A 21,246-nucleotide genomic window follows, 5' to 3' on the forward strand; every position below is an offset into this window, starting at 1 on the left:
AATCATGAGCACTGAAGTCACTGTTTTAACACATTGCCAAGCAGTGTTTTGGGCTTATCTTGGGGGTATAAAATGCTCAGTAAGTGGGCTTGTGTAAAAAAAATATTAGGCACTAATCTGTTATATGTAAGAACCAAATTAATCCCATCTGGGAATTTAATTTGAAGAAAATCAGCTTTCTGACTTGGTTAAACAAAATCTATAATGTAATGAGACAAAAGTAAGGTAGTTTAAGTAATAAATGTTTAATCAAAGAATTTTACATATTATTATAACAGCATTCATTTGGCCAAACATCTACACGTTTGTAGAATCCTACTGTATATAAAGTGGGAATGTATCAAGTATAGACTATGAAAGTGCAAATAACAAGTCAAGGTTAGAGTAACTTTTTTCTTTTTACATTATAAAATTAACTTGTTTACAAAATAGGCTTTGCCAAACTTTATTTCTGAATTGTAAAGTCAATGACTGTGTTTTTAAAATATGTACCAAGGAAATACAAACTGGATAATGATCATTTTCTTGCTCAGGAGAGAACACCACAGAACGCAGGGTACTTACTGCACAAGGTGTGAGGAACCAGAACCCACGGTGATACCTCCTCACACAGCACATTCTTTCTCACCTTACTGCAGCTTTGCAAGGTGCCTCAATGAGATACAAAGACTCTTTCTATTGAAAAGTTACATCTTGGTTTAAAAACTGATTGGAGTGGATATTTTTAATCCAAAATAAATTTGTAAAAAAATCCTTTAATGGACTATTTTAGCTTAATATACAGTAATACACTGCAGATAAAGGTAATATTTTCCCCAACTAATTTTAATAGGGGTTGACAGCAACATTTCTGATAATTGGGGAAATATAAACTAATGTGGACTTTTGATATCCATGGCTTAGGAGCAATTTCCACTCAGTTTATCCTAAAGGAACCCAGGGAATATTAAATATGCTAATATAATACCATAGCCGTACGAATTCAAAGTACAAGAAAATTTCAATAGTAGGGCTTGGAAAAAAAAAGTAATCAAAAACCATAATGACAACTCATGTGGATATCAATACTAATATAACCTTTTACCCAGCCCAGGACTTGCCTGTACACACTCGGTACTGAAATTTTGGTATCTGTAGATTTCTGGTAAGAATCTGGCAAAACACTAAATGGAGTGTTGCATATCTATTTTGCTTATGTTACGCTAGTTTTGATAATATGTAAGTAAAACAGCCATTCCAACAGTTTAGTCTAGTTTTAATTACACACTGTACCACTGTATCTTAATTACAACTAAGACCAGTATTTTCTTCACAGTAAGACACTGATAACTAGGGATTTTTTTTTTTAACACTAAACAGTAATCACACAGCAAATGAGTATTGTGCAATAGAACACACACGTCAGCATTTGCGATTTAGGCAAACAAACCGATTGAACACTTAGTTGTTATATTTACTGTAAAGGCAAGGCCATGGGTGGTTTTATGGAGGTCTTTGCAATTCATAGCATAGTTACTTCAGAAGAGACACTGAAATGTGAATTACTCACTTATTTAACTGGCAACTATCCATTTAGGTTAGGCAAAGGCACAGTAACATGTTGCGCAGGATGTTTTATTGAGTTTCTTGATAATCGTAGGATTTACTATAACTCATGAAAACTCCACTTTTTTTCTATTTTATAAAACACTTACCATTGAAAGTAATTGCACCCATTAGTAATCAGAATGCACTGTAAAATTGTGAAAACAAAGAACTATGATTGCACTTCCAATAAAGTGTCTCTTAAAATACAGCACCGCTGTTGCTAATCAACTGTATTTTAATATTAAAAAACTGTTTTTAACAGCAGCATTAGGTTTAGTTAACTTAAGCTACAGGCTACATTTATTTAAATGCAGTCTCCATGGCAACAAAAGCCCATTAAATTCTGGAATATCACTGCTACCAAGTGGCACCTTTTACTCCCGGGAAGGCTGAAACTGCTCTGGAATCCTCCAGGACACCGCACACCTAAACGCCTTGTTAGTCAGCACACGAGTCAGAGTTTGGCACAAGTGGACTGTAAATAGACATGAAAAGAAATCTCTGATTCATGTGAAAATTAAAACCAATTACACTGTGGCAGATGCAGCACTAAGGGGAAGCCTTGGATAACTCAATTCACATTGCTCAGACAAGAAGGAAGGAAGTTATGGAAGAGCACAAAGAGACTGAGGAACAAAATGCTATTAGATCTGCCCAAAGTAACTTCTAAAATGAAGAAAACTTTTTTCTTTTTAAAGGAAAAACCACCCAAAGATTAGAGAGTAAGCCTTTAATTTAAATGTTCAATTTAAGTATTGCCGACCTTTGGCTAAACAGATGACTGCGTTTTCTTAACGTGGAATCTAGCCTATTTATTTCATTTGTGTTTTTCTCTCTCCCACTCTTCTGTTCGTCAGCAAAAAGGGAAAAGCTACCCAATTAAATACAAAAGAAATTCCCTGTAAGGTTAAAATCAGAAATGAAGCTACCATTCAAAGGAACTCCTCTGTATTCAATCCTAATGTCAGTGGTTTGTAATTAGTTGGAATTAAGCGGGTCAAGTCTCTATAAAGCATACTTCACTAGCATACCATCTGTACCTGTGATTCATTTAGAGCCCCGAGGTGTGCAGTTCACACTAAATGTACTTGTTCAAGCCAGTCACTTGAGGTTTGAGGTGTTTGACTCGAAACACTGGAACCATGCCCCTCGTTGGCTATCTCATTACTACCGTCGCCAGCCTGAGATACTGCTTCCCCAGCCAGAATATTTTCTCCCAAAGGATTTTCTTCTTCTATTTGGGTTCCTCTACCTTCACTGACCACAGCATCTTCAAACACTGAATCTTCTGGTTGCATCAGTTCCACATCCCTCACACCTTCTGACCCATCTTTGACACAGGGGAGCTGGGAATCGGCACTGATTTCTGGAGCTGCTGGAGGAATCAGGGCAATACTCTGAGGGTTCATGTCATGAAACCAAGCCATGATATTCCCAAGAAGATTGTCATTGATGTTGGCTTCCTGGCCAGCTGAGTCAGGGTCACTGGATGAGGGACAGAATTCACTTCTTGCTTCACTGAGAGGGTGTGAACTCAGGGTGTCAGTTGAAAATGGGTCACTTTCGGCTCCTAATCTCATAAGGCCGTCACCAAGTTCCAACAGCTCAGAGCTGCTCAATGCAGCCCGAGGGCTATCTGTGCTCCTGGGGTCTGAGTCCAGCCTGGAAGGTAAAGAGGTGCCTATCGCTCCTAAGGATGCTTCACTACTGAGGAAGTCTCTATTTTCATCGATGGCCAGCCCAGATTCTTGCAGAGATAACTGTATTGCAAGAAGTATATTGGGATCGTCTTCATCCAAGGAACTCAGAGCCTAAGGCAACAGAAAGTAGAATTACTGTAAAATTTAAAACGAAAAATGATTGAACCCATTGAGGTCTACAACCGTTATTTTACTAAGCAGAAAATTAACAGTATCTCCATTAGAAGAAGTATCTTATGTACCCAAATCTTATGTTAAATTTCCCCTTGTCCATGCCAGAGGGAAAAAAAATTACTTAAGGTAAATCTGAAATAGGAGAATCTTACCCTGTAGTATACCTCTGAAACAAAGATTTCAGAATGGAAAAAAGAGAGAGAAAAGCAATAGAAGTGAAAATAGGAAGCCTGGCTAAATAGTGAAAGAGCAAAAAGTAGGGGCAATAAGGCTGCACAAGAATGCTACCTGAAGAGAGTCCTGGTTCTCAGAGTGACTGGCGGGGGTGTAGTCTCGCAGGGAAGAGCTGTGCAGTGCGCTCATAGATGCGGAACTTACCACGGAGGCGCCAGGCCTGCGGCCACCGCCACCTTCTGGGATATCTGTTTCAAAGCAAGTGGTGCCAGAGATAATTCAGTCATATAAATTCATACATCTTTTTATTCAAATAGATGATTTCTCTTTGAGTGCTGGTGAAAACTTGGCGTCCACATGTTCACCTAATCTCTCAGAAATTTCGCATCCATATTTGTCTCATCATAGGCAACAATATGCATCTAATACTATTACTTGAAATCCATGATTGTTCTTTACATTTTTCTTGCACTATATATGGTTCTATTCATAAATGCAAGTGCTATCAAATGCTCTCTTTTCCTCTTAAGCAATAGCAAAAGTGTTTTAGTTTCCAGAACTATATCCAATATCTTGTCTTAACCTATAATGAAAAAGAATATGAAAATGAGTATGTATGTGTATGTATGACTGAAACATTATGCTGTACACCAGAAATTGTACAACACTGTAACCTGACTATACTTCAATAAAAAAAGGAAAAAAGAAAAAGAAAAACAAAACAAAACAAAACTCAAGAATCTGAGAATTACAATAGCCTGAAAAGCTAATTTTTAGGCCCGTGTAACCTGATTTATTAAAGATCTGCTGAGACTGTAGTTTAAAGATTTTCAATTAACAATTTAACTTTAAAGGCTGATAATTAAAACAATTTATCTCTAATACCAGAAATTTTAAAAATGTTGATAAGAGAACTGAGGCTAGGAGAAAAATATTTCATGAACACAGTAAGAGCAATCAACAGCTACAATTTATTGAGTACTCACTAGGTGCTATCAGTATGTAAGGGCTTTACATGCATTATCTCATTTAATGTTTACAATAGACCCACAAAGTCACACTATTATTATTGCTTCTATAGAATGAGGAGACCAAAACTCGGAGAGGTTAAATGATTTGACTAAAGTTTTCATGCTGATACTCAGCAGAGGTGGGGTCATGAACTCAGCCCACATTCTTAATCCCTCTGGTTTTCTGTATACTGTGACATTAGAAGCATCGGCATGTTGACCGTGTATCTAAATTACAAACTCTTTTAGAAACATTTTGATTAGCCAGTTTTAAGAATAAATGCAAGAAAACTAAGAGAACTAAGAACCCAACCCAAGAGCTCACCTAAAGTGCTTTCACTTGGCTCATCAGGGTCTGGCGGATTACTGAGCAGACTGTGCACGTCTCCTCGACGGCGCTGTTGTCTGTGCCTCCTCCGATACTGAAATTCAGCATATTCCTGCATAAACCAAAGGTTATAAAATACAGGAGTACATGCAAATTTTTAAATGCAAATAAAAGAAACAACACTTTTTTCCAGGAAAAAAAATGTGTGATTTTATATACATATTATAAAATCACTTGGCTTTAGAAAAAGAAACTTCAGGTTTTGTCATGCCGAGGAAACAGAAAGAAAAGGTAAAATGGAAAAAAAAAAATTTAAATAGTCCCATTATAATTGCCTGGATACACTGTGAATACTTGCAAACTCCAATGCTAGATCATAACTGAGCCTTATTTCATATGCCTGGGTCTTGTTATCTAATATTATAACTAATAACAGAATGATTTTGCTAATATAAGTTAGGTTCTCCCTGGAGGTCTGGTTTTAAAAAAGTGACTGTGATCCAAGCAGTGGGGGGGGGGGGGGCAAACACTGTTAAGTCCTTGTCAGATTCTTGGATTCTGTATTCTTTGGGACTACTATATACCATATTCACGTCAAAGAAGAATTAAGAGGTTAGTTTTCAAACAAGGTGTTACTTGGCCTCCTTCCTGTATTAGCTAGTACGTGGGGCTATCTATAACCCAGGCAGGAAGAAGTATTTTCTATTTAGCAGAAGGGAAAGACACAGATTTAGGCAGATGTCCCTGAGTCTATTTTACATTTGTGATAATAGTTTGCAGTGGGTTTGCTATTACCAGAGGCAGAACCTGGTACATTATCTGGGTACAAATGTACTTTTCCAGATCTTAGTGACAAAAGAGACTAGAAGATAGGCCAGTGTGCAAGACACAAGCATAAAAAGGCTAATTTTGAGAATCATTATAGAATCTTTTCAGTGATAAAACACTAAAATCACTCAGGTTTATGATTATCCAGTTACTGTAGAATATTCAGTATGCTTATGTTGTGAAAGTAACTATAATAAATGAGGATGAGTTTTATAACCCCAATAAACCTTCACATCATACCACTCTGGTTAAATTTATTCAAACTCCTTCATCTATGTAAGCAACTGGACTCTAATTAAAGAGTGGAAGGCATCCTACCAGGTTAGAGACAAATGAGTATAAGATACTACAAGTGCCCAGAGGGATTATCCAGGTTCTTTAAAATTTCCTGCTGAGATGGGGTATCATTTCCTCTTTTTCTGGAGGCCCATGACCCAAAACCAGATGACTGTTAAGTGTCATCATGGTTCACTAGACCACTGAAGACCACCACATTTCTGAGACAAGGATGGCAAGAAAATGTTATTTCAGTTCAAGATTTATCTTTAGGGAGAATTTGTTTACTTTGTACATCTGATGATGGTACAAAGTTATTCTAAATTAAATAAACTATTACTGACCATAGAATACACATATTTCCAACTGAAGAAAACAAGATAGGTTAAAAAAATTGCAAAAGAAACTTGTTATGTTTATAATTATTCTAACAGAAAACTCAAATGGCATTCTCTCATGATGTAACAGGCTTAAAAAAATTGTTCTCATAAAATTAAACTTTTCTGAAAATTTCAAAGGATTCCTAAAATCTTCAAGTAAGCATATGAAAAGGCTTTAGTTGGAATATTGTCATACATAATAATGGCCATCATTTATTAAGCACTAATTCTGTCTATGACTTAAACAGACACTTTCACTCTTTTGGAACTTCCATGGGGTATACAGATCAACAACATTTTAAAGATAAGAAATTAAGGAAGAACACAGCCTAACTAGACCGTATGTTAAAGGGCTAGACCTTGAATTCTGGTGTTCCTCAGACTTTCCAATCACGCTCTTCTCTGGGCTCCACTGCTCTAGGTGGTACAAAACAAACACCAATGCTTGTCAATGACTCATTCTATTTAGTTTAAAAAGAATGAGATGTAAGTAACTTGAATTAAAAATATAAATTCAAACTAAAAGTCTTCTGGAGTTTGACAATATTTCCCCCCCAGAGTCTGTATGAAGACAAAGAGATAATTTTTATACAAATAATTTTGGCAGTTATTTGATAGTTGCACATATGCAGAATTTTAAAGTTTAGTACTGCGTAGCAATTCTTTAGGCCTGCAATAGGTTTATATGAAAGCCTGGTGTTTCACTGTACCAAAGACTTTAAAGAAGAGAAAAGTAAAAGTGAGTTAAATAATTCTTATGAAATATATTAACCATAAAAAATAAATTTAAGAATGTTATTTACACTTTCACAATTCTCAATCCCTGGACAATAAGAGCTCAATAATTTTATTTATAAGTATTTACATGTGAAGTAAAAAGCCTTTATATATTTTACTAAATGAATCTGTGTCAGTCATATTAGCAGGCCCTCAATATCCAAGGACAAATATTTCAAAATTCCTAAAGTTACCGTCAGATCCAGAAGCCGCAAGATGATGCATGTGATTGTGAATATACTGGTAAAGGCTTTATTTTTGTTAATTTGTATTTCTACCTTGAAATACTGAAATCTTTCTACTGTTTTTTTTGGTAACTGAGGCTTGTTTGTTCCTCCTTTTAGGTGGAAATTTTCCATAACATCCCCCAAGCTGAAATTATATATTATAACATAGAAATAGTAAAGCACAGGATCAGGTAAAGAAAAGACCAATAATTTGTTTTACAATAGAAATGCCATTTACATATATATTTTTCAATTTAAGTGAATTTAAAATTTCCATATTAGAGCTCAAAGCACAAATTGTTTCTCAAGTCAATATTTTCTTGGATTTATCTACCAATACAAAATGCCACAAGGTGATTGCAAGTATCCTCAGCAGCTGAAAAGAGAAAGTGTCTGATTTAAATAAACCACAGTCATTTCTGGATAATAATTCCACTGCCTTTCAGTTGTAGGTAACATATGGGCTATAAATGATGAACAAAAGGTTTCATTGTCTGTCTTGTCCCTTTTTAAGAATTAATTTAAAAGGTAATCATAATATAAGCATAGAATGGTATACAGTAGTATAAAGAACAAGGAAGTGGAGAGAACTGCTAAAACCATTCAACAGTGACAGTGGCAATTTAAATCTCAGAAAATAGCGATGTGATTAAGATTTTCACTCCATCTTGTTTTTATTTGCAACTGCTATTTGCAGTGTTAGTATTTTAAACCTTCTGTATTTTAAACTGGTGTATATCAACCACAACAACAACAAAAACAAGAACAATGTGAAAATCTTAAAGAGAAGCAGAAAGCAACTAAGCAAAGCATTCCTTCTGCGTAAATACTGATGTCAATTTTCTACCTTAGTAATTGATTATAAATCAGTTTGCTCAGGTTGTTGCAATAACTTAAAAAAAATAGATGTGGTCTATTTAGGTTTTCAACAGATTCAGACTGAAGCAATATTACAAACAGAAATGCATTTGTAGTAAGTAAAATTTACATTTCTGTTAACCAATTTAAAGATATTTTTCAAAAATGTACACTATAAATTGGCCTTAATTCTGACTGCTAATAAGAGGGGAGATGCATTCAATAATGTGAGGACAATCCAATACCATAATAGGTAAATGTAGGCTCTGCTGAGGCATTTTTATTATAGAGAAAGAAAAATTATTGCTGACAGTCTCAGTAGGATTTAGAATAGATGAGGGCGCAAATGCAAGCAGGACTGCACTAAGAAAAATTATAACTAAACAAACCAAATCAAACCAAACCAAAGCCCCCCAAAACAATTACCTCAGGTGATGCAAATCCTAAATATTCCCAATCCCATGTTCCACCAGCAAAGCTACAAAGAAATTAGACATACCATTCGATTTATTATCAGTACTACAAAGTACAATCAGTCCCTTGCCCTTTGAACATTACTTTAAATTCCTCTGCTTGGAACTTGTTTAACCAAAGTAGATCAACTCCTGAATATAATAATTAAAATGATTCTTTCATTATTTCTTTCAAATTCTAAGTACTTTGTGTAAAATGGTAGAAAAATAAAAATCACCATGCTATACCAGATTATTTTATGATTGCTTCTATTTTTATTTTATGTGTTTACGTAAAAATAGGGGCCCAAGGAATGTCTAATGCTTATAACTAATAGGAATAAGAAAATATGCTTCAATTTATAATGACAGAAATAGTATTTGTCCAAATAAAACAACCAAATCTCAAGTGTTGTTTACTGGATGGATCACTTAAATGACTTTACTAGTATCAGATCTCTAATTTCTTCATAACCTATTAACCAGAAAATACAAATATGACCATAACAAGTTGGCAAGGCTTCCAAATTTTACATAAGATGTTTACAATTTTCACAACATTATATACATTACATATTTGAAATGATGCATTAGAATACTTGTTGAGTTATGTTGAATTATGAATTCACTGAAGTGTGAAGTTTAACCTAGCCTAATTTTGTCTGAGAAACTACTACACAATGACAGACAAAAAAATAACAAGAAAAATAGAAAATAGTACTGGGGGAAAACAGCACCAACAAGAAGTTAGCATACTTTTATCAGCTATCCATGTTTTAGGTATAAGTAACTTCCATGAATATGAACCCTTGCTGGATAAAGACTAAACCTGCTGGCATTTGTGGCTGGCGTTGGGGTGATTTCCACAGTGTGTATCCTTTTTACCTGCGTCTTGGAGCTTCTGGTGAGTCTGCAGGAGCAACACCCCGAGCCACAGATGCCAGGAACTCTTGCCTCTTCTGCTGTACAAGGCATGCCGCCTTGATGATCTTGTGGCGGGGTGTGCGAAGGTAAGGCCTATTGACTTTTTGGGCAAGGTCTTCAGTGACCATTTCTAGGTCTGTCTATGATGAGGGGAAAAAAAAAGATCATAGGTTGGGTGGGTTACTCAATAGCAACTACAGTGTCTATCTTGTTAAATCTAACTCTTCTATGTTGTTAAATCTAACTCTTTTGATGTCAGAAATTAATTCAAATTTTGTAATAACTTCCTCTTTAACATATGTTTCTACTTTGCACATTTTAGGAAAATAGCATGCATTCGGTAGGCATTTATAGCAATGTAGTTGATACGGATTACGAAGAAGGAACGAATCTACTAGCTTACTAAAAAAATTTTATAACTTGTCTATGTGAAAAGAACTAATAAATTTTAGGGCACTGTACATGCAAGTGCATGACTACATGGTACAGACTATACATAAATGCCGAAGGAATGTGAGGCAAGGCAAGACTCTTGCGATTTGGGGTTAGGTCTGGAAGGCTTCACGGAGAAAATGAATACTGAGCATTGGGAAATATCAGATATAAATTAGTAGAGAGCAGTTCAAAGAGATGACATTAAAACTGTAGCAAGAGGAGAAAGTTTGGTGGCTTCAAAAAATGAGGTATGTATAATAAAGCTGGTCAGTTACAGTGATGTCAGCTGGCTTACGTGTTTTTTTTAAGTACTCTTTTCCAGTTCTACTTTTAAAATGAACTGGTAAATAGCAACTTTCCCATCTAGTATGTAATGTGGTGTGTTTCTTTTTTGAAGATAAAATTCCTAATTACATAATCAGAATTAGGTCAGATTTCAACTTTAACCGGTTTAAAGAAATAATGTGGTAGGAAATGTTTGCATAGCTCAGAACTCATTCAAATCTGCACAGTGACAAATTCAAACATAAAGAAAATTTCAGTTTACTACTGGTTAACTTTTCGTTTATTTAAAAATCACTCTAAAAAAGAAACAAAATTGTTTACTAATCACTAAGTGTAAAACTTAGTTAAATGGCTGAAAAGGAGAAAATCTGTTTCTCATAGTAACTGCATTTAAATTTAATTAAAAAAATTATCTTACTTGCATGAGTTCAAAAATTTCTTTCTTTGTGCTTTTAGGTTCTAAGAAAAATCCATATGGATAAGAACACTTGAGCATGCGTCGAGTTTTTAAGAGCACGTGAACTGCATCTTCAATGAAAGTGGTATCTGGACAGCCTCCTTCAGCTATAAAGTAAACCAGGCGCAGTGACAAAAATGTTTTTGCAAACATGCTGTTATAAAATTAATTAAACAACTAAATTTTCTTTAAAAAAAGGAAAAACAAAGAACAAGGGTCCCTAAGAAGAAATTGTTTGAAGTAGCTGTATGATAGTATTTATTTGAACTAGACTAAAAACCTACATAAAACACTCATGCATTTTGCATTTATATGACTTGTATGCATTTATAAATGAAGCACGTGCTGCAGGAGCCCATGAGCACTGATGGCAGCCATGAAGGAATGCATACATTCACAGATCCTGGATTTGGTTCTCACCCTGTGAGTAAACAAATCCAGCTTTATTCAACTCAAAGGTTCCATGCTTTACTAAGTTTTTCAAGTTATCCCTAACAGAATTTTGCTTATTAAGAATTAGAGCAAATGCCTTGCTAAGTTGCTTACTAAATGCTAGTTAATAAAAAACTTCAGGGAGACAGAGAAAGGGAAGAAGAGTGATGAGAAGAAGAAACTGCTTTACCATATGAGACTGTTCCTTCCTCAAATATCATGACAGTATTCTAGCTTTTTCCTTAACTGCAAATAAATGCAAATTAAGCAATATAATCTAAATTCATAAGTCCTTTTGAAAATAAGATTATTCTGCACGTTTCCAGAAAGAAATTACATATATATGTACTGCAATTTGTGTGTAAAATGCAACACACTGATACACAGATCATCCCAAAATACCTATCCTAGCATAGGTATTTGAACTAAGAAGGTGTAAAAAAAAAAGAAAAAAAAAAAAAAAAAAGAAAAGAAAAACAACAAAACACCTTCCCTCCTCATTACATGTGTGAGAAGTATGATTATTTTGCTTCTTCCTTTCCAATTCTTCTATCTTTTAATTCTTTTTCATAACTTACTATGCTGTCTAGAACCTCCAAAAGGTTGAATAGAAGCAGTAGTTCACATCTACAAATATTTATTTTATATTTACTATGTGTTGGGCACTGTCCTAAATGTTAGGGATACATCATTAATGGAACAGACTGTGGAATCTGTGAGGGTTTTTAAAAAAATTTTTTTTTACTGTGAACAATACTGCAAGAGTGTGATACTGGCTTGGTATAGTTATGTTATTACTATGGTCTAAGAACTAATAATTAACAAGGAGACTAAGCTGCTATTAACACCTTTTCCTCCCACTCTAATTTATTTAACTTATGGTTACTGTCTTAATTAGGAAGTCAGCCTCATGCAAAGAGTGTTAGCAAAATGGAGCCAACAGTAGTATAACTGACTGCAGTTTTAGGCCTAATATCTTTTATATACAAGCTGTGATTATTTTAAAAATATGACTTTTAAAAACAAACATGCCAGAACCTGTATTCTGTGCAGTCATTGAGAGATATTATATTCTAATTATGCAACTAGTACTCAATCCATTTTTAGTAATGTTCTTTTTGAACCTCCATTTTAGGATCTATAAGTAAGCCTTTTCTTATGACTTTGCTTTTAGATTCCAATGTCCATTATTTACTAGTGAGATGATTTCTCCTGAAACTGTACCTGATTTCTTAACATTGCATTAGGCACTCTGCTAAATTTCCTCAAGAACCTTTGGGAATTCAGTCACATGACAGTTGGATGGTTTGTGAATCTGACTAGGTCAGGGTGCCTTTTTTGGCCCATCCACTTTCCCCAACATTGCAGTGCATCAGCATTGGCACAGAGTAAGCAAAAGCATGATGTGTGTTTATCTGCCAGCAGCACAGGCTGCATTAAGAGGAGGAGACGAGGTAAACCAGGTGGAAAATCTAATCAGAGGCTTTAACTGCCAAGTTGCATTTTGGACTTCAGGGAACTCCAAACTACCAAATGAGTTAGTGGAGATAATGTATTCCTTTAGGGGTCTTAATCTACCAATGAAGTGACTTAAGCACAAAAGGCTATTTTATATTAATTATCACACATATTATAACTTACTTTCTTTGAGAGCTCTACTCAACTGCTCCATCTTTTCTTTGGCTGTTTTAAGAAGGCGTTGTTCTAACTAAAGGAATAGAAATAAATAATTGTATCACTTTCTTTATTCACAACAGTATAATTCAGCACATTTGAAATGATTTGGGACATACCTGATAGCTATGCTCATGATTTTTAAATCTTGTGTAATAGTGCATAAATCTGTCAAGTTCCTGAAATCGTTTGTGTTTTTTCTCAGCCTAGGAAACAAAAGTCCATAAATGAGTTTTATAAATAAAAGTACTAGTTATTAAAATTGTTTTTTTAATCATTTAAAAATTTTATTAGTAAGAGGTAGAAATGCATACAGATTTGCTAATTATTTTGAGAGAAAATAATGATCATTTTAAAGGCTTCCCAGAACAAAGTCTTGCATTTGTATTTTCTGTGACAAACCACTGAAGCCGCAATTCCAGACTGTATGGTAAATATGCCTCTCAAACTCTATTTTTATCAGATCTTCAATGTTTTATTATACTGTGTATTCCTATAGACTGAATTGTATTCCCCCTCAAATTCATATGTTGAAGGTCTAACCCCCCAATGTGACTACATTTGGAGACAGGGCTTGTCAGGTGATAAAGGTTTAATAAGGTCATTAGGGTAGGGACCTGATCCCATAGGGCTGGGTGCCTCCTCCCTGTGAGAACATAGCAAAAAGACAGCCATCTGTAAGCCAGGAAGAGAGTCATCATCAGAAAGTAAACTGTAGAAATCCTGATCTTGGACTTCCTAGTCTACAGAACTGTGAGAAATAAATTTCTGTTCTCTAAGCCACCCAGTCTATGGTATTTTGTTAAGGCAGCCAAGCAGAGCAAAATACTTACTATATGCAATAACGTAATATTATACTGTTGATATAATACTAAAATTGTTTTTAAGTCATTATAGAGGCATGCTAGGATATGTAAGTCTTTTCTAATCTTCACCGATATAAAAAAAAGGAAAATTAAAAAAATAAAGCTCTCAAGTATATATAGCTATTTTGTTTAAATTAAAGGCTACTCTAAAGTGTATTCAATTTAATGCCTCATTACAAGAAAGATAGGAAAAGAAGAGATCTAAAATACTTCCACTGGTATTAAGTGGCTTACTCAGAGGTCCTGGCTTAAATAGTTCTCTTACCTCCACAGTCATTTCCTTGGATTGCTCCTCCACATGCTGAATGACTTCATAGCGCGTACATCTGTAATAACCTCCCGTGGAAGAACTATGTTTTTTCCATTCTTCTAAGCAAATCCAGCAAAAGTCATACTTACACTTCAAAAAAAAAAAAATATGCATATATCTCCCCATGTTAGTGTGCAAATTATTTTCCAGTTTCTAGTCCATCATTTTGTAGAGATTAAACAATCTTAAAGACACATATTCTTTTTCAGGTTTCCTCTGGAGACCTTATCTGCTCTATGGAAAGATGTGGGGGGTAGTTTAAAATTACTGCTTATAATTATAAACTAAAATGTAAATCATAATATTATGAAGTAATCTTAAGAAACCTTGAAAAACATCAGTAGGATATTTTTTCCAAATAATAACAGATACTGACAAATGTTTCATTTTTCAAGTGCACAGCAATCTAACTTTTGTCTATAAAGCTCCACCAGTGTATTTGAAAACTTCTGGAGACCCTGACAAATTGGTTTTGAAACTGGAAATAAGTTAAGAAGGTCTCCTAAGTAGAACAGCTAAAATAAAACCCATTTCTCATTAAAAAAAAATTATTTCTTAATCACCTTAATTTACAGACAATACCAAAAACATGAGCATTCCAGTATGAAAATGTATCCTATTTTCTTGTAAAAGTTTACGGATTTTGAGTCAGAAAGATCTTCCCATTCTAAATCTATGTCTTCTCCTGGAACTGTTATATTTATTTTATTTTTTAAAAAACATTTAAATCTTTGAGCTGTTCCAAACCAATCTGGGTATTTAGTACGAATTGAATCTTTTTCCCTCACAGATGTCCAGTTGTCTCAATAACATTTATTGAATAGTCCATGTTTCTCTACCAGTTGGAGATACCTCCTTTACCATATACCAAATTCCCATGTATCTGTGTCCATTTTCTGGGCTTTCTATTTTGTTTCACTGATCTGTAGATTCATGTTCCAGCACCATACTATTTTCTTTATTGAGCCTTTATAATATGGCCTATTTGAAAACACTGGTTCTTCCTCACTGCTTTTTCAGAATTTTCTAGCTCTTCTTACTTTGTCTTTCCATACGAATTTTTGCATTAGCTTATCTGGATGCAGAAACAAAACCCGTCAGTATTTTTATTGGAATTGCTCTAAGAATTTTATTATCTTTCCATTTGTTTGTCATCTTCTGTGTCCTACAGATAGGACAGACAGGGGTCTTACCATTTTCTTTATGTAAGTCTTGTATATTTCTTAAATTTCTTTCTAGGTACATAAGGTCTTCTCTTTCAGTATATATTCTAGCTGCATATTGTTGGCACATATGAAGGCTATTACTTTCTGCATATTACTTTTGTACTCTGCTAGTTAACTGAATTTTTATTGTTTATAGTAGTTTTTCAGTTGATTCTTGTGGTTTTTCTAGGTATAGAATCATGCTGTCTGTAAAACATGACAATTTCACTTCTTCATTTCTAATTTTTACACTTCAAATTTCTTTTTATGGTCTGGAATCTCCAGTTCAATGTTAATAATATTTGTGATGGAGAACAGCTTTATCTCATTCTTAATTTTAGTGAGAGTGCTCTAGTTTCTCCACTAAAAATCATGTTAACTTTTGGACTAAGTAGATTTATTTTTATCATACTAAAAGGAAGATCCTATCTATTTCTATTTCTTTGTGTGTCTTATAAAGAAACGCTGTTGAGTTTTTGTCAAATGCCTTTTTAGCATCTACAGAAAGTTTATATGGTTTTTCTCATGGTATCTACTAATAAGATGAGGTATAGCAATAACTTTAAAAATATCAAACCATTCCTATTTTCCTAAAATAAACCCTACATGGTCAGTTACTGTTCTAATGCAGTCTGTTGGATTATAGTTGCTAGTATCTGTGGGATTCCTCCCTTTAATATCCTACTTAGGATTTATGTATTATTATTCATATATAAGATGGACCTATTTATTTTTATAATCTTGTCAAATGCTGGCATCAAAGTTCTACTCAGTTTATAATAATTCAAAAGGTTTCATTCCCACCCCCTTTTTAAAAAATACCAGAAACAGTTTAAATCACATTGGAATTACCTGTTCTTCAAAGCTTTAATAAAATTCTATTGTGAAACTGTCAGGGCCTATTGCTTTAAAGCAGAGATCACTGGAAAACTCTTCTATGGAGAATGGTTTGTTTGGATATTTCTTCTAGGGTTAGTTTTAATAAATTTTATTTTGGAAAATCAATCCATTTCAAATCCAAGTTCAAATTTATCTGCAAGAGTTGAGCAAAGTTATCTCTTATTATTATTTTAGTTTGCTTTGTTTATTAATTAGTCCCCATAGTTCTTATATTGTGTATCTGAAACTCCCTCATCCCCACTTTTTTCTTACGCAAGCTTTGCGGTTTATCTTATTTTTCTCTTCAGAAAACCATTTTTTGGATTTATTTATTAGTTGTATTTTTTTCAGTTTTTAACTCACTGATTTCTGCTTTTAAAACAAATTCTTCTTCCTTATTTTGGGAATTGTTTTTTCTAATTTCTTGAGTCATATCCTTAATTCATTATTTTGTATTGTTTTAAAGGGATAAGGCTATGCACATTTCCAAATTGCTTTAAATATAGGCCTCAGGTTCTGAAAAAGTAGTATTTTCATTTTCCTAGTTTTCTAGAAATTCTTTAATTTCCATTTTAATTCTTTTTTTTCACTCAAGAGTTGAGAGATTTAAAATTTCCAAATGAAAAGGCCTTTTGTAACTTTATTATTCATTTCTTTATTCCATTATGATCAGAGAATGTTGACTTTTCTTTTTCTGGATTATTATTTTTCTTTGACGATCAATGGTTGATTGTTTTGGTGAACGTTCCATGGGTATTTGAAAAAATGGACTAACTCCAGAATCTGAATATGTAGCAATCAGATATACGTTAGTCATTAAGTCAAATCCTATCTTCACTAATTTTTTGCTACCTGGTATCTCATGGACAGAGGGTTGAATTACAAGTCTCTGTCCTCATCTAGCCTTTCACAAACATGAACTTAGACAATAAACTGTGGACTTGTTTCAAGACTCTGATAGTATGCAAGTATTTTTGCTATCTGGTAAAAGCAATCTTTGTGCCTGATTTGATGCAAGTACCCTTTAGTACAGCTCCATGGAGCTCTCAAAATTAGTGGCAAAACTTTCTATAAAACAGACAAATTTTAAACTCTATGATAAGAAAAAGAATATAGAACTTAAATAATTTTTATTGTTTAGTTGCAGCATACAGTTTTACAAAGAGTCAGATCAATAAAATTACTGTAAGTGATTTAAAATGCAAAATTTATGTAGTCTCCTGAAAATTATCCAAAGGGAAATGAATAGTTTTTTAAAAATAAGTGAACTTATTTTTATAGGGCAAAATCTGTCATTCTTCTAAAATGTTTAACAGAGGGGTGGGAAGGGACAGATTGGGATTTCAAAATGTAGAATAGATAAACAAGATTATACTGTATAGCACAGAGAAATATATACAAGATCCTGGGGTAGCTCACAGCAAAAAAAAAAAAAAAGTGACAATGAATATATGTATGTTTATGTAGAACTGAAAAATTGTGCTCTACACTGGAATTTGGTACAACATTGTAAAATGACTATAACTCAATAAAAAAAGTTAAAAAAAAAAAGAAAAAAAAAGTTAAACAATTTGATTCCAGAGAGTAAATACTGAGTCACAAAACTGAGGCATTAATAAAGGTATCTTATGATTTAGTCATTATGTTAAAGCATGGATTACACATGACCTGTTGTTCCATCTTGACATTAAAAAAAAACTCTGAAATGCATAAAAATGTTCACTTTCTAAATGTCCTACCTTACAGCATAAGAATTACCTGTCAAGTTTCCTTTGTTCAATGCAAATACTTCAGATGATATATTAAATAAAACTACTCCACTTAAGTAGTATGTAAGTAAATGTTTTTAAAAATGCAACACAATCTTAAGCAAAATTTGTTTACGATAAATTACCTGATATCATTAGCCTGATTAATTCATGAAAATATTTATTTATTCAATGCACATTTATCAACTACTTACTGCTGGGAAGTGCTATGACATAAATAAAGATAATGTTGGATCCTGCCTCTTTGTTAGTAGCCCAATTTTATGGTCAATCTATATTTCCTTTCCACATCTATGTAGTTTATATCATATCATTCAAGAAAAAAACTAATACGGATATTGGAGATAGGACTGCAAATAAGTGAAATAAGTTTGGCCCAATCAGCTGACCTAATAAGCATTTTTGAACATTTTACTCAGAACATCATACTAAGTTTTTTCCTTAGGAAATCATTATCACTGTCTTACCAAGACCATTCAAGTTAATTTATTAAAATATAAAATCATCTGGTAACTATTACCACTTTTGAAGTAATAATAATAAAGATCATTAGCTTCAAAGTTAAAAATTAAGAAGTACTTAAAGAGAAGGTATTGATGTATTTTATTGAAGTCTTTTTAAAAAAAATTTAAGTTATTTTTTGCTATCATCAAACATGGAGGTGCTAGGAGTTGAACCTGGGGCCTTATGCATGGGAAACATGCGCTTTACCACGGAGCTACACCCACTCCTGAAGTCTTCTTAACTATGTGGGTTTCTTGCACATCCTAAATTATAAAAACTATACTGTTCTTCTCTTAATAATTTTAAATAATTACTTTTATATACATGGTATCTCCAAGGAAAAGGAAAAAATTGAGGTATTATTATAATTTTAAAACAAAAATGTTCATAAATAAAGACATGGATTAATAAAATTCTAGAATATTTGTTTTAAATATGGTAGTTTCTTTCTATGCAACTAAGTCAGGGGGTAGCCTTCTAACAGTAATTATTTATATTAATTTATAGCCAAGTGGTATTTCATTTTTAAAATAGTAATGAGTTACTTATTTAATTGATGCTAAAGTCTGCCCACTGCTTTGGGAACCTTTATTATATATTCTCCTATATATAGACACTAGGATTTAAATTTGGAATTTGGGGAATGTTTGGGCCCTGACTTGGACCTTGAGTCTAAGCTGCTTAAAACCAGCTTTGCAAGAGACTGACATGAGGTAGTACTTCATCATTTTATGTTATTATTATTAATGTATACACAACACTCTCTCAGGATCCTCACTGGAGGAGTGGGTGACTGGGAGGGAAGGACTCAGGCAGCCATCTCTAATTTGGCCAAATATCACTGAATCCTTACCTTTATTTTTAACATTCACCATGAATATAAAATTTAGTAATACAAGTCAACATTTCTGTCATTTAACAAAGAATGCAGAATATAATCTCCTAGAATCTATCTGAAAGCCAACAAGATTTTTACACTTACAGTATTTTTTTCTTTGGATTCATAATCAAATTAAGATTCTAGTCACAAAGCACATACAATCCTCTTTAACTTACCTTAGCACACTGCATATGATTGCAGCCCTCATTCTTCTGTATCGGAGACTTACAGTTAGCACAGGGCTTGGAGTTAGTTAACAACCAGAGACAATTGGCAGCATCCTCATAAGCTTCACTAACTCCCACAACTTTGAGATATTAAGCACAAATACAAAAACAAAGGATTTAGTGCACAACTTCTGGAGGGGAAACCCAAAGTTTTCTTTGCAGGTTGCCTCTCATTTTAAAATACGTATTTGTTTTCTTATTAGAGTCTATGGCAAAGCTTTTAAGCTGCTTCACTCTGAATAGGATAATTACAGGATAAGGAGCTGTACTCCAAAAGCTCTGTTTATGAAACCTGTTGTAAAGGAGATTTCTCTCTAAAGTTGTATCCAAATACACTGAGGAAGAAAAAAAACCCGAAGTTAAAAAAAAAGGCAGTATGTTATTATTTGTTTAAAACTATTATCACATCAAAGAAAATTATAGAAAGAATGGGTACTTTAGACAGTAATTTCTTAATTAGGCCAGTTGCAAACATAATTACCAGAAATTCTTCATCATAGTAAAAGACATGAAAATCACATTGAAATATCAACATCTTTTTTAGCCATGATTATTTAAAATAAACTAAAAATAAATCCAATGTGACATGTCTTAAACTAAATTCATCATTTTCCCCAAACCTGCTCCATTCTCTATGCCCTGTCCTGGTAAATGACATCATCTACCCAGAGTCAGTCCAGGAAGAGCATGATCTTGAACACCTTCCCCTTTCCCTCACCTACTGTGTCCCCTTGATTCTATCTCTTTCCCTTCCACTTTGTCTCCTCTCCATTTCCACTTCTTATTGCTTTAGCTAGGGTCCTCCATACGTTTTGACAATTAAAACACAGAAACCAACCTATCTCCCCAGCTCCCTCTTCACCCACAACCCACACTATACTGCTTGTACAGTTATCTTTGAAAAAATACAAATTTTATATCTTTTAGTTACTCCCCACTGACTACAAGATAAAATCAAATTGCTTTAGCAAAGAATACAAAGCCCTTCATGATTTGGCCACTGTCTACCTGGCAAGCTTTTTCCACCCTTTAACCCCACACCAACCTTATACTTTTCATCATCTTAAATTCTGTTTATTCTAACTTGAGATCTGCAATCTTAAGAAATGTTGGGGTTTTTAAAGAGTATAAATTTTATCCTTTATATTCTCCAATTCCACCCCCCTACTCCCACCCCGCACTCTGCCGTGGAGAGATTTAGGGGATGCAGAAACTGGTAGATACATAATTAAAAAATTTTTTTTTCCTGCAAGAATGTCAGTAATCAAGTTTGTTTTGGTTTCTAGCTTCTAATACTCAAGGAAGCTCTATCTTCTCTTTACGGAAAGGGATGTCTGAAAATAACTTTGGAATCATTGAAAGTGGTCTATCCAGTTGAGACCCTGATTACATGCAGACATTCTTGGAAGGGTAGGGTTAGGGGTTAGCTCTATTGTTGAAAGCAGGGGAGAAATCACAAACTCTGAGTTTTAAAGTTCAAAAAAAGCAGTTACTCAGCCCCCGGATTTAAATCTCTGGAGAGGGCAGGGGACAAAGGTTGGGCTGACTGCCCCTGGGAAGTCGTCTGCTTATGAACTGGCAGAACTAAGCACCAGCAGCAGCCCTCTGACAGAGACTAGTAGTGGAGG

At 34.0% G+C, this 21,246-nt stretch overlaps 1 protein-coding gene across 5 annotated transcripts in view; it reads right to left on the reverse strand.

Moving 5' to 3' along the window:
* Window positions 1-225: 225 nt before the first annotated feature.
* The window catches only part of ANKIB1 (ankyrin repeat and IBR domain containing 1), a 200,240-nt gene continuing 179,219 nt past the window's right edge, over window positions 226-21,246 (reverse strand). For 3 of the 5 annotated variants that reach the window (XM_045519940.2, XM_010959469.3, XM_045519939.2), the window contains 10 exons: window positions 19,568-19,698; window positions 14,110-14,244; window positions 13,098-13,184; window positions 12,946-13,012; window positions 10,834-10,979; window positions 9,657-9,835; window positions 8,746-8,797; window positions 4,971-5,085; window positions 3,750-3,883; window positions 226-3,398 (listed from right to left, as the gene is read on the reverse strand). In XM_045519940.2, the coding sequence (XP_045375896.1) occupies window positions 2,661-3,398; window positions 3,750-3,883; window positions 4,971-5,085; window positions 8,746-8,797; window positions 9,657-9,835; window positions 10,834-10,979; window positions 12,946-13,012; window positions 13,098-13,184; window positions 14,110-14,244; window positions 19,568-19,698 (1,784 nt within the window). In that variant the 3' untranslated portion in view covers window positions 226-2,660. The remainder of the gene's footprint in view (window positions 3,399-3,749; window positions 3,884-4,970; window positions 5,086-8,745; window positions 8,798-9,656; window positions 9,836-10,833; window positions 10,980-12,945; window positions 13,013-13,097; window positions 13,185-14,109; window positions 14,245-19,567; window positions 19,699-21,246) is intronic. The other 2 variants (XM_045519941.2, XM_045519943.2) reach the window with 2 other exon arrangements.

Source organism: Camelus bactrianus, chromosome 7 (assembly GCF_048773025.1).
Source record: "Camelus bactrianus isolate YW-2024 breed Bactrian camel chromosome 7, ASM4877302v1, whole genome shotgun sequence".
NCBI classification, from domain to species: domain Eukaryota; kingdom Metazoa; phylum Chordata; class Mammalia; order Artiodactyla; family Camelidae; genus Camelus; species Camelus bactrianus.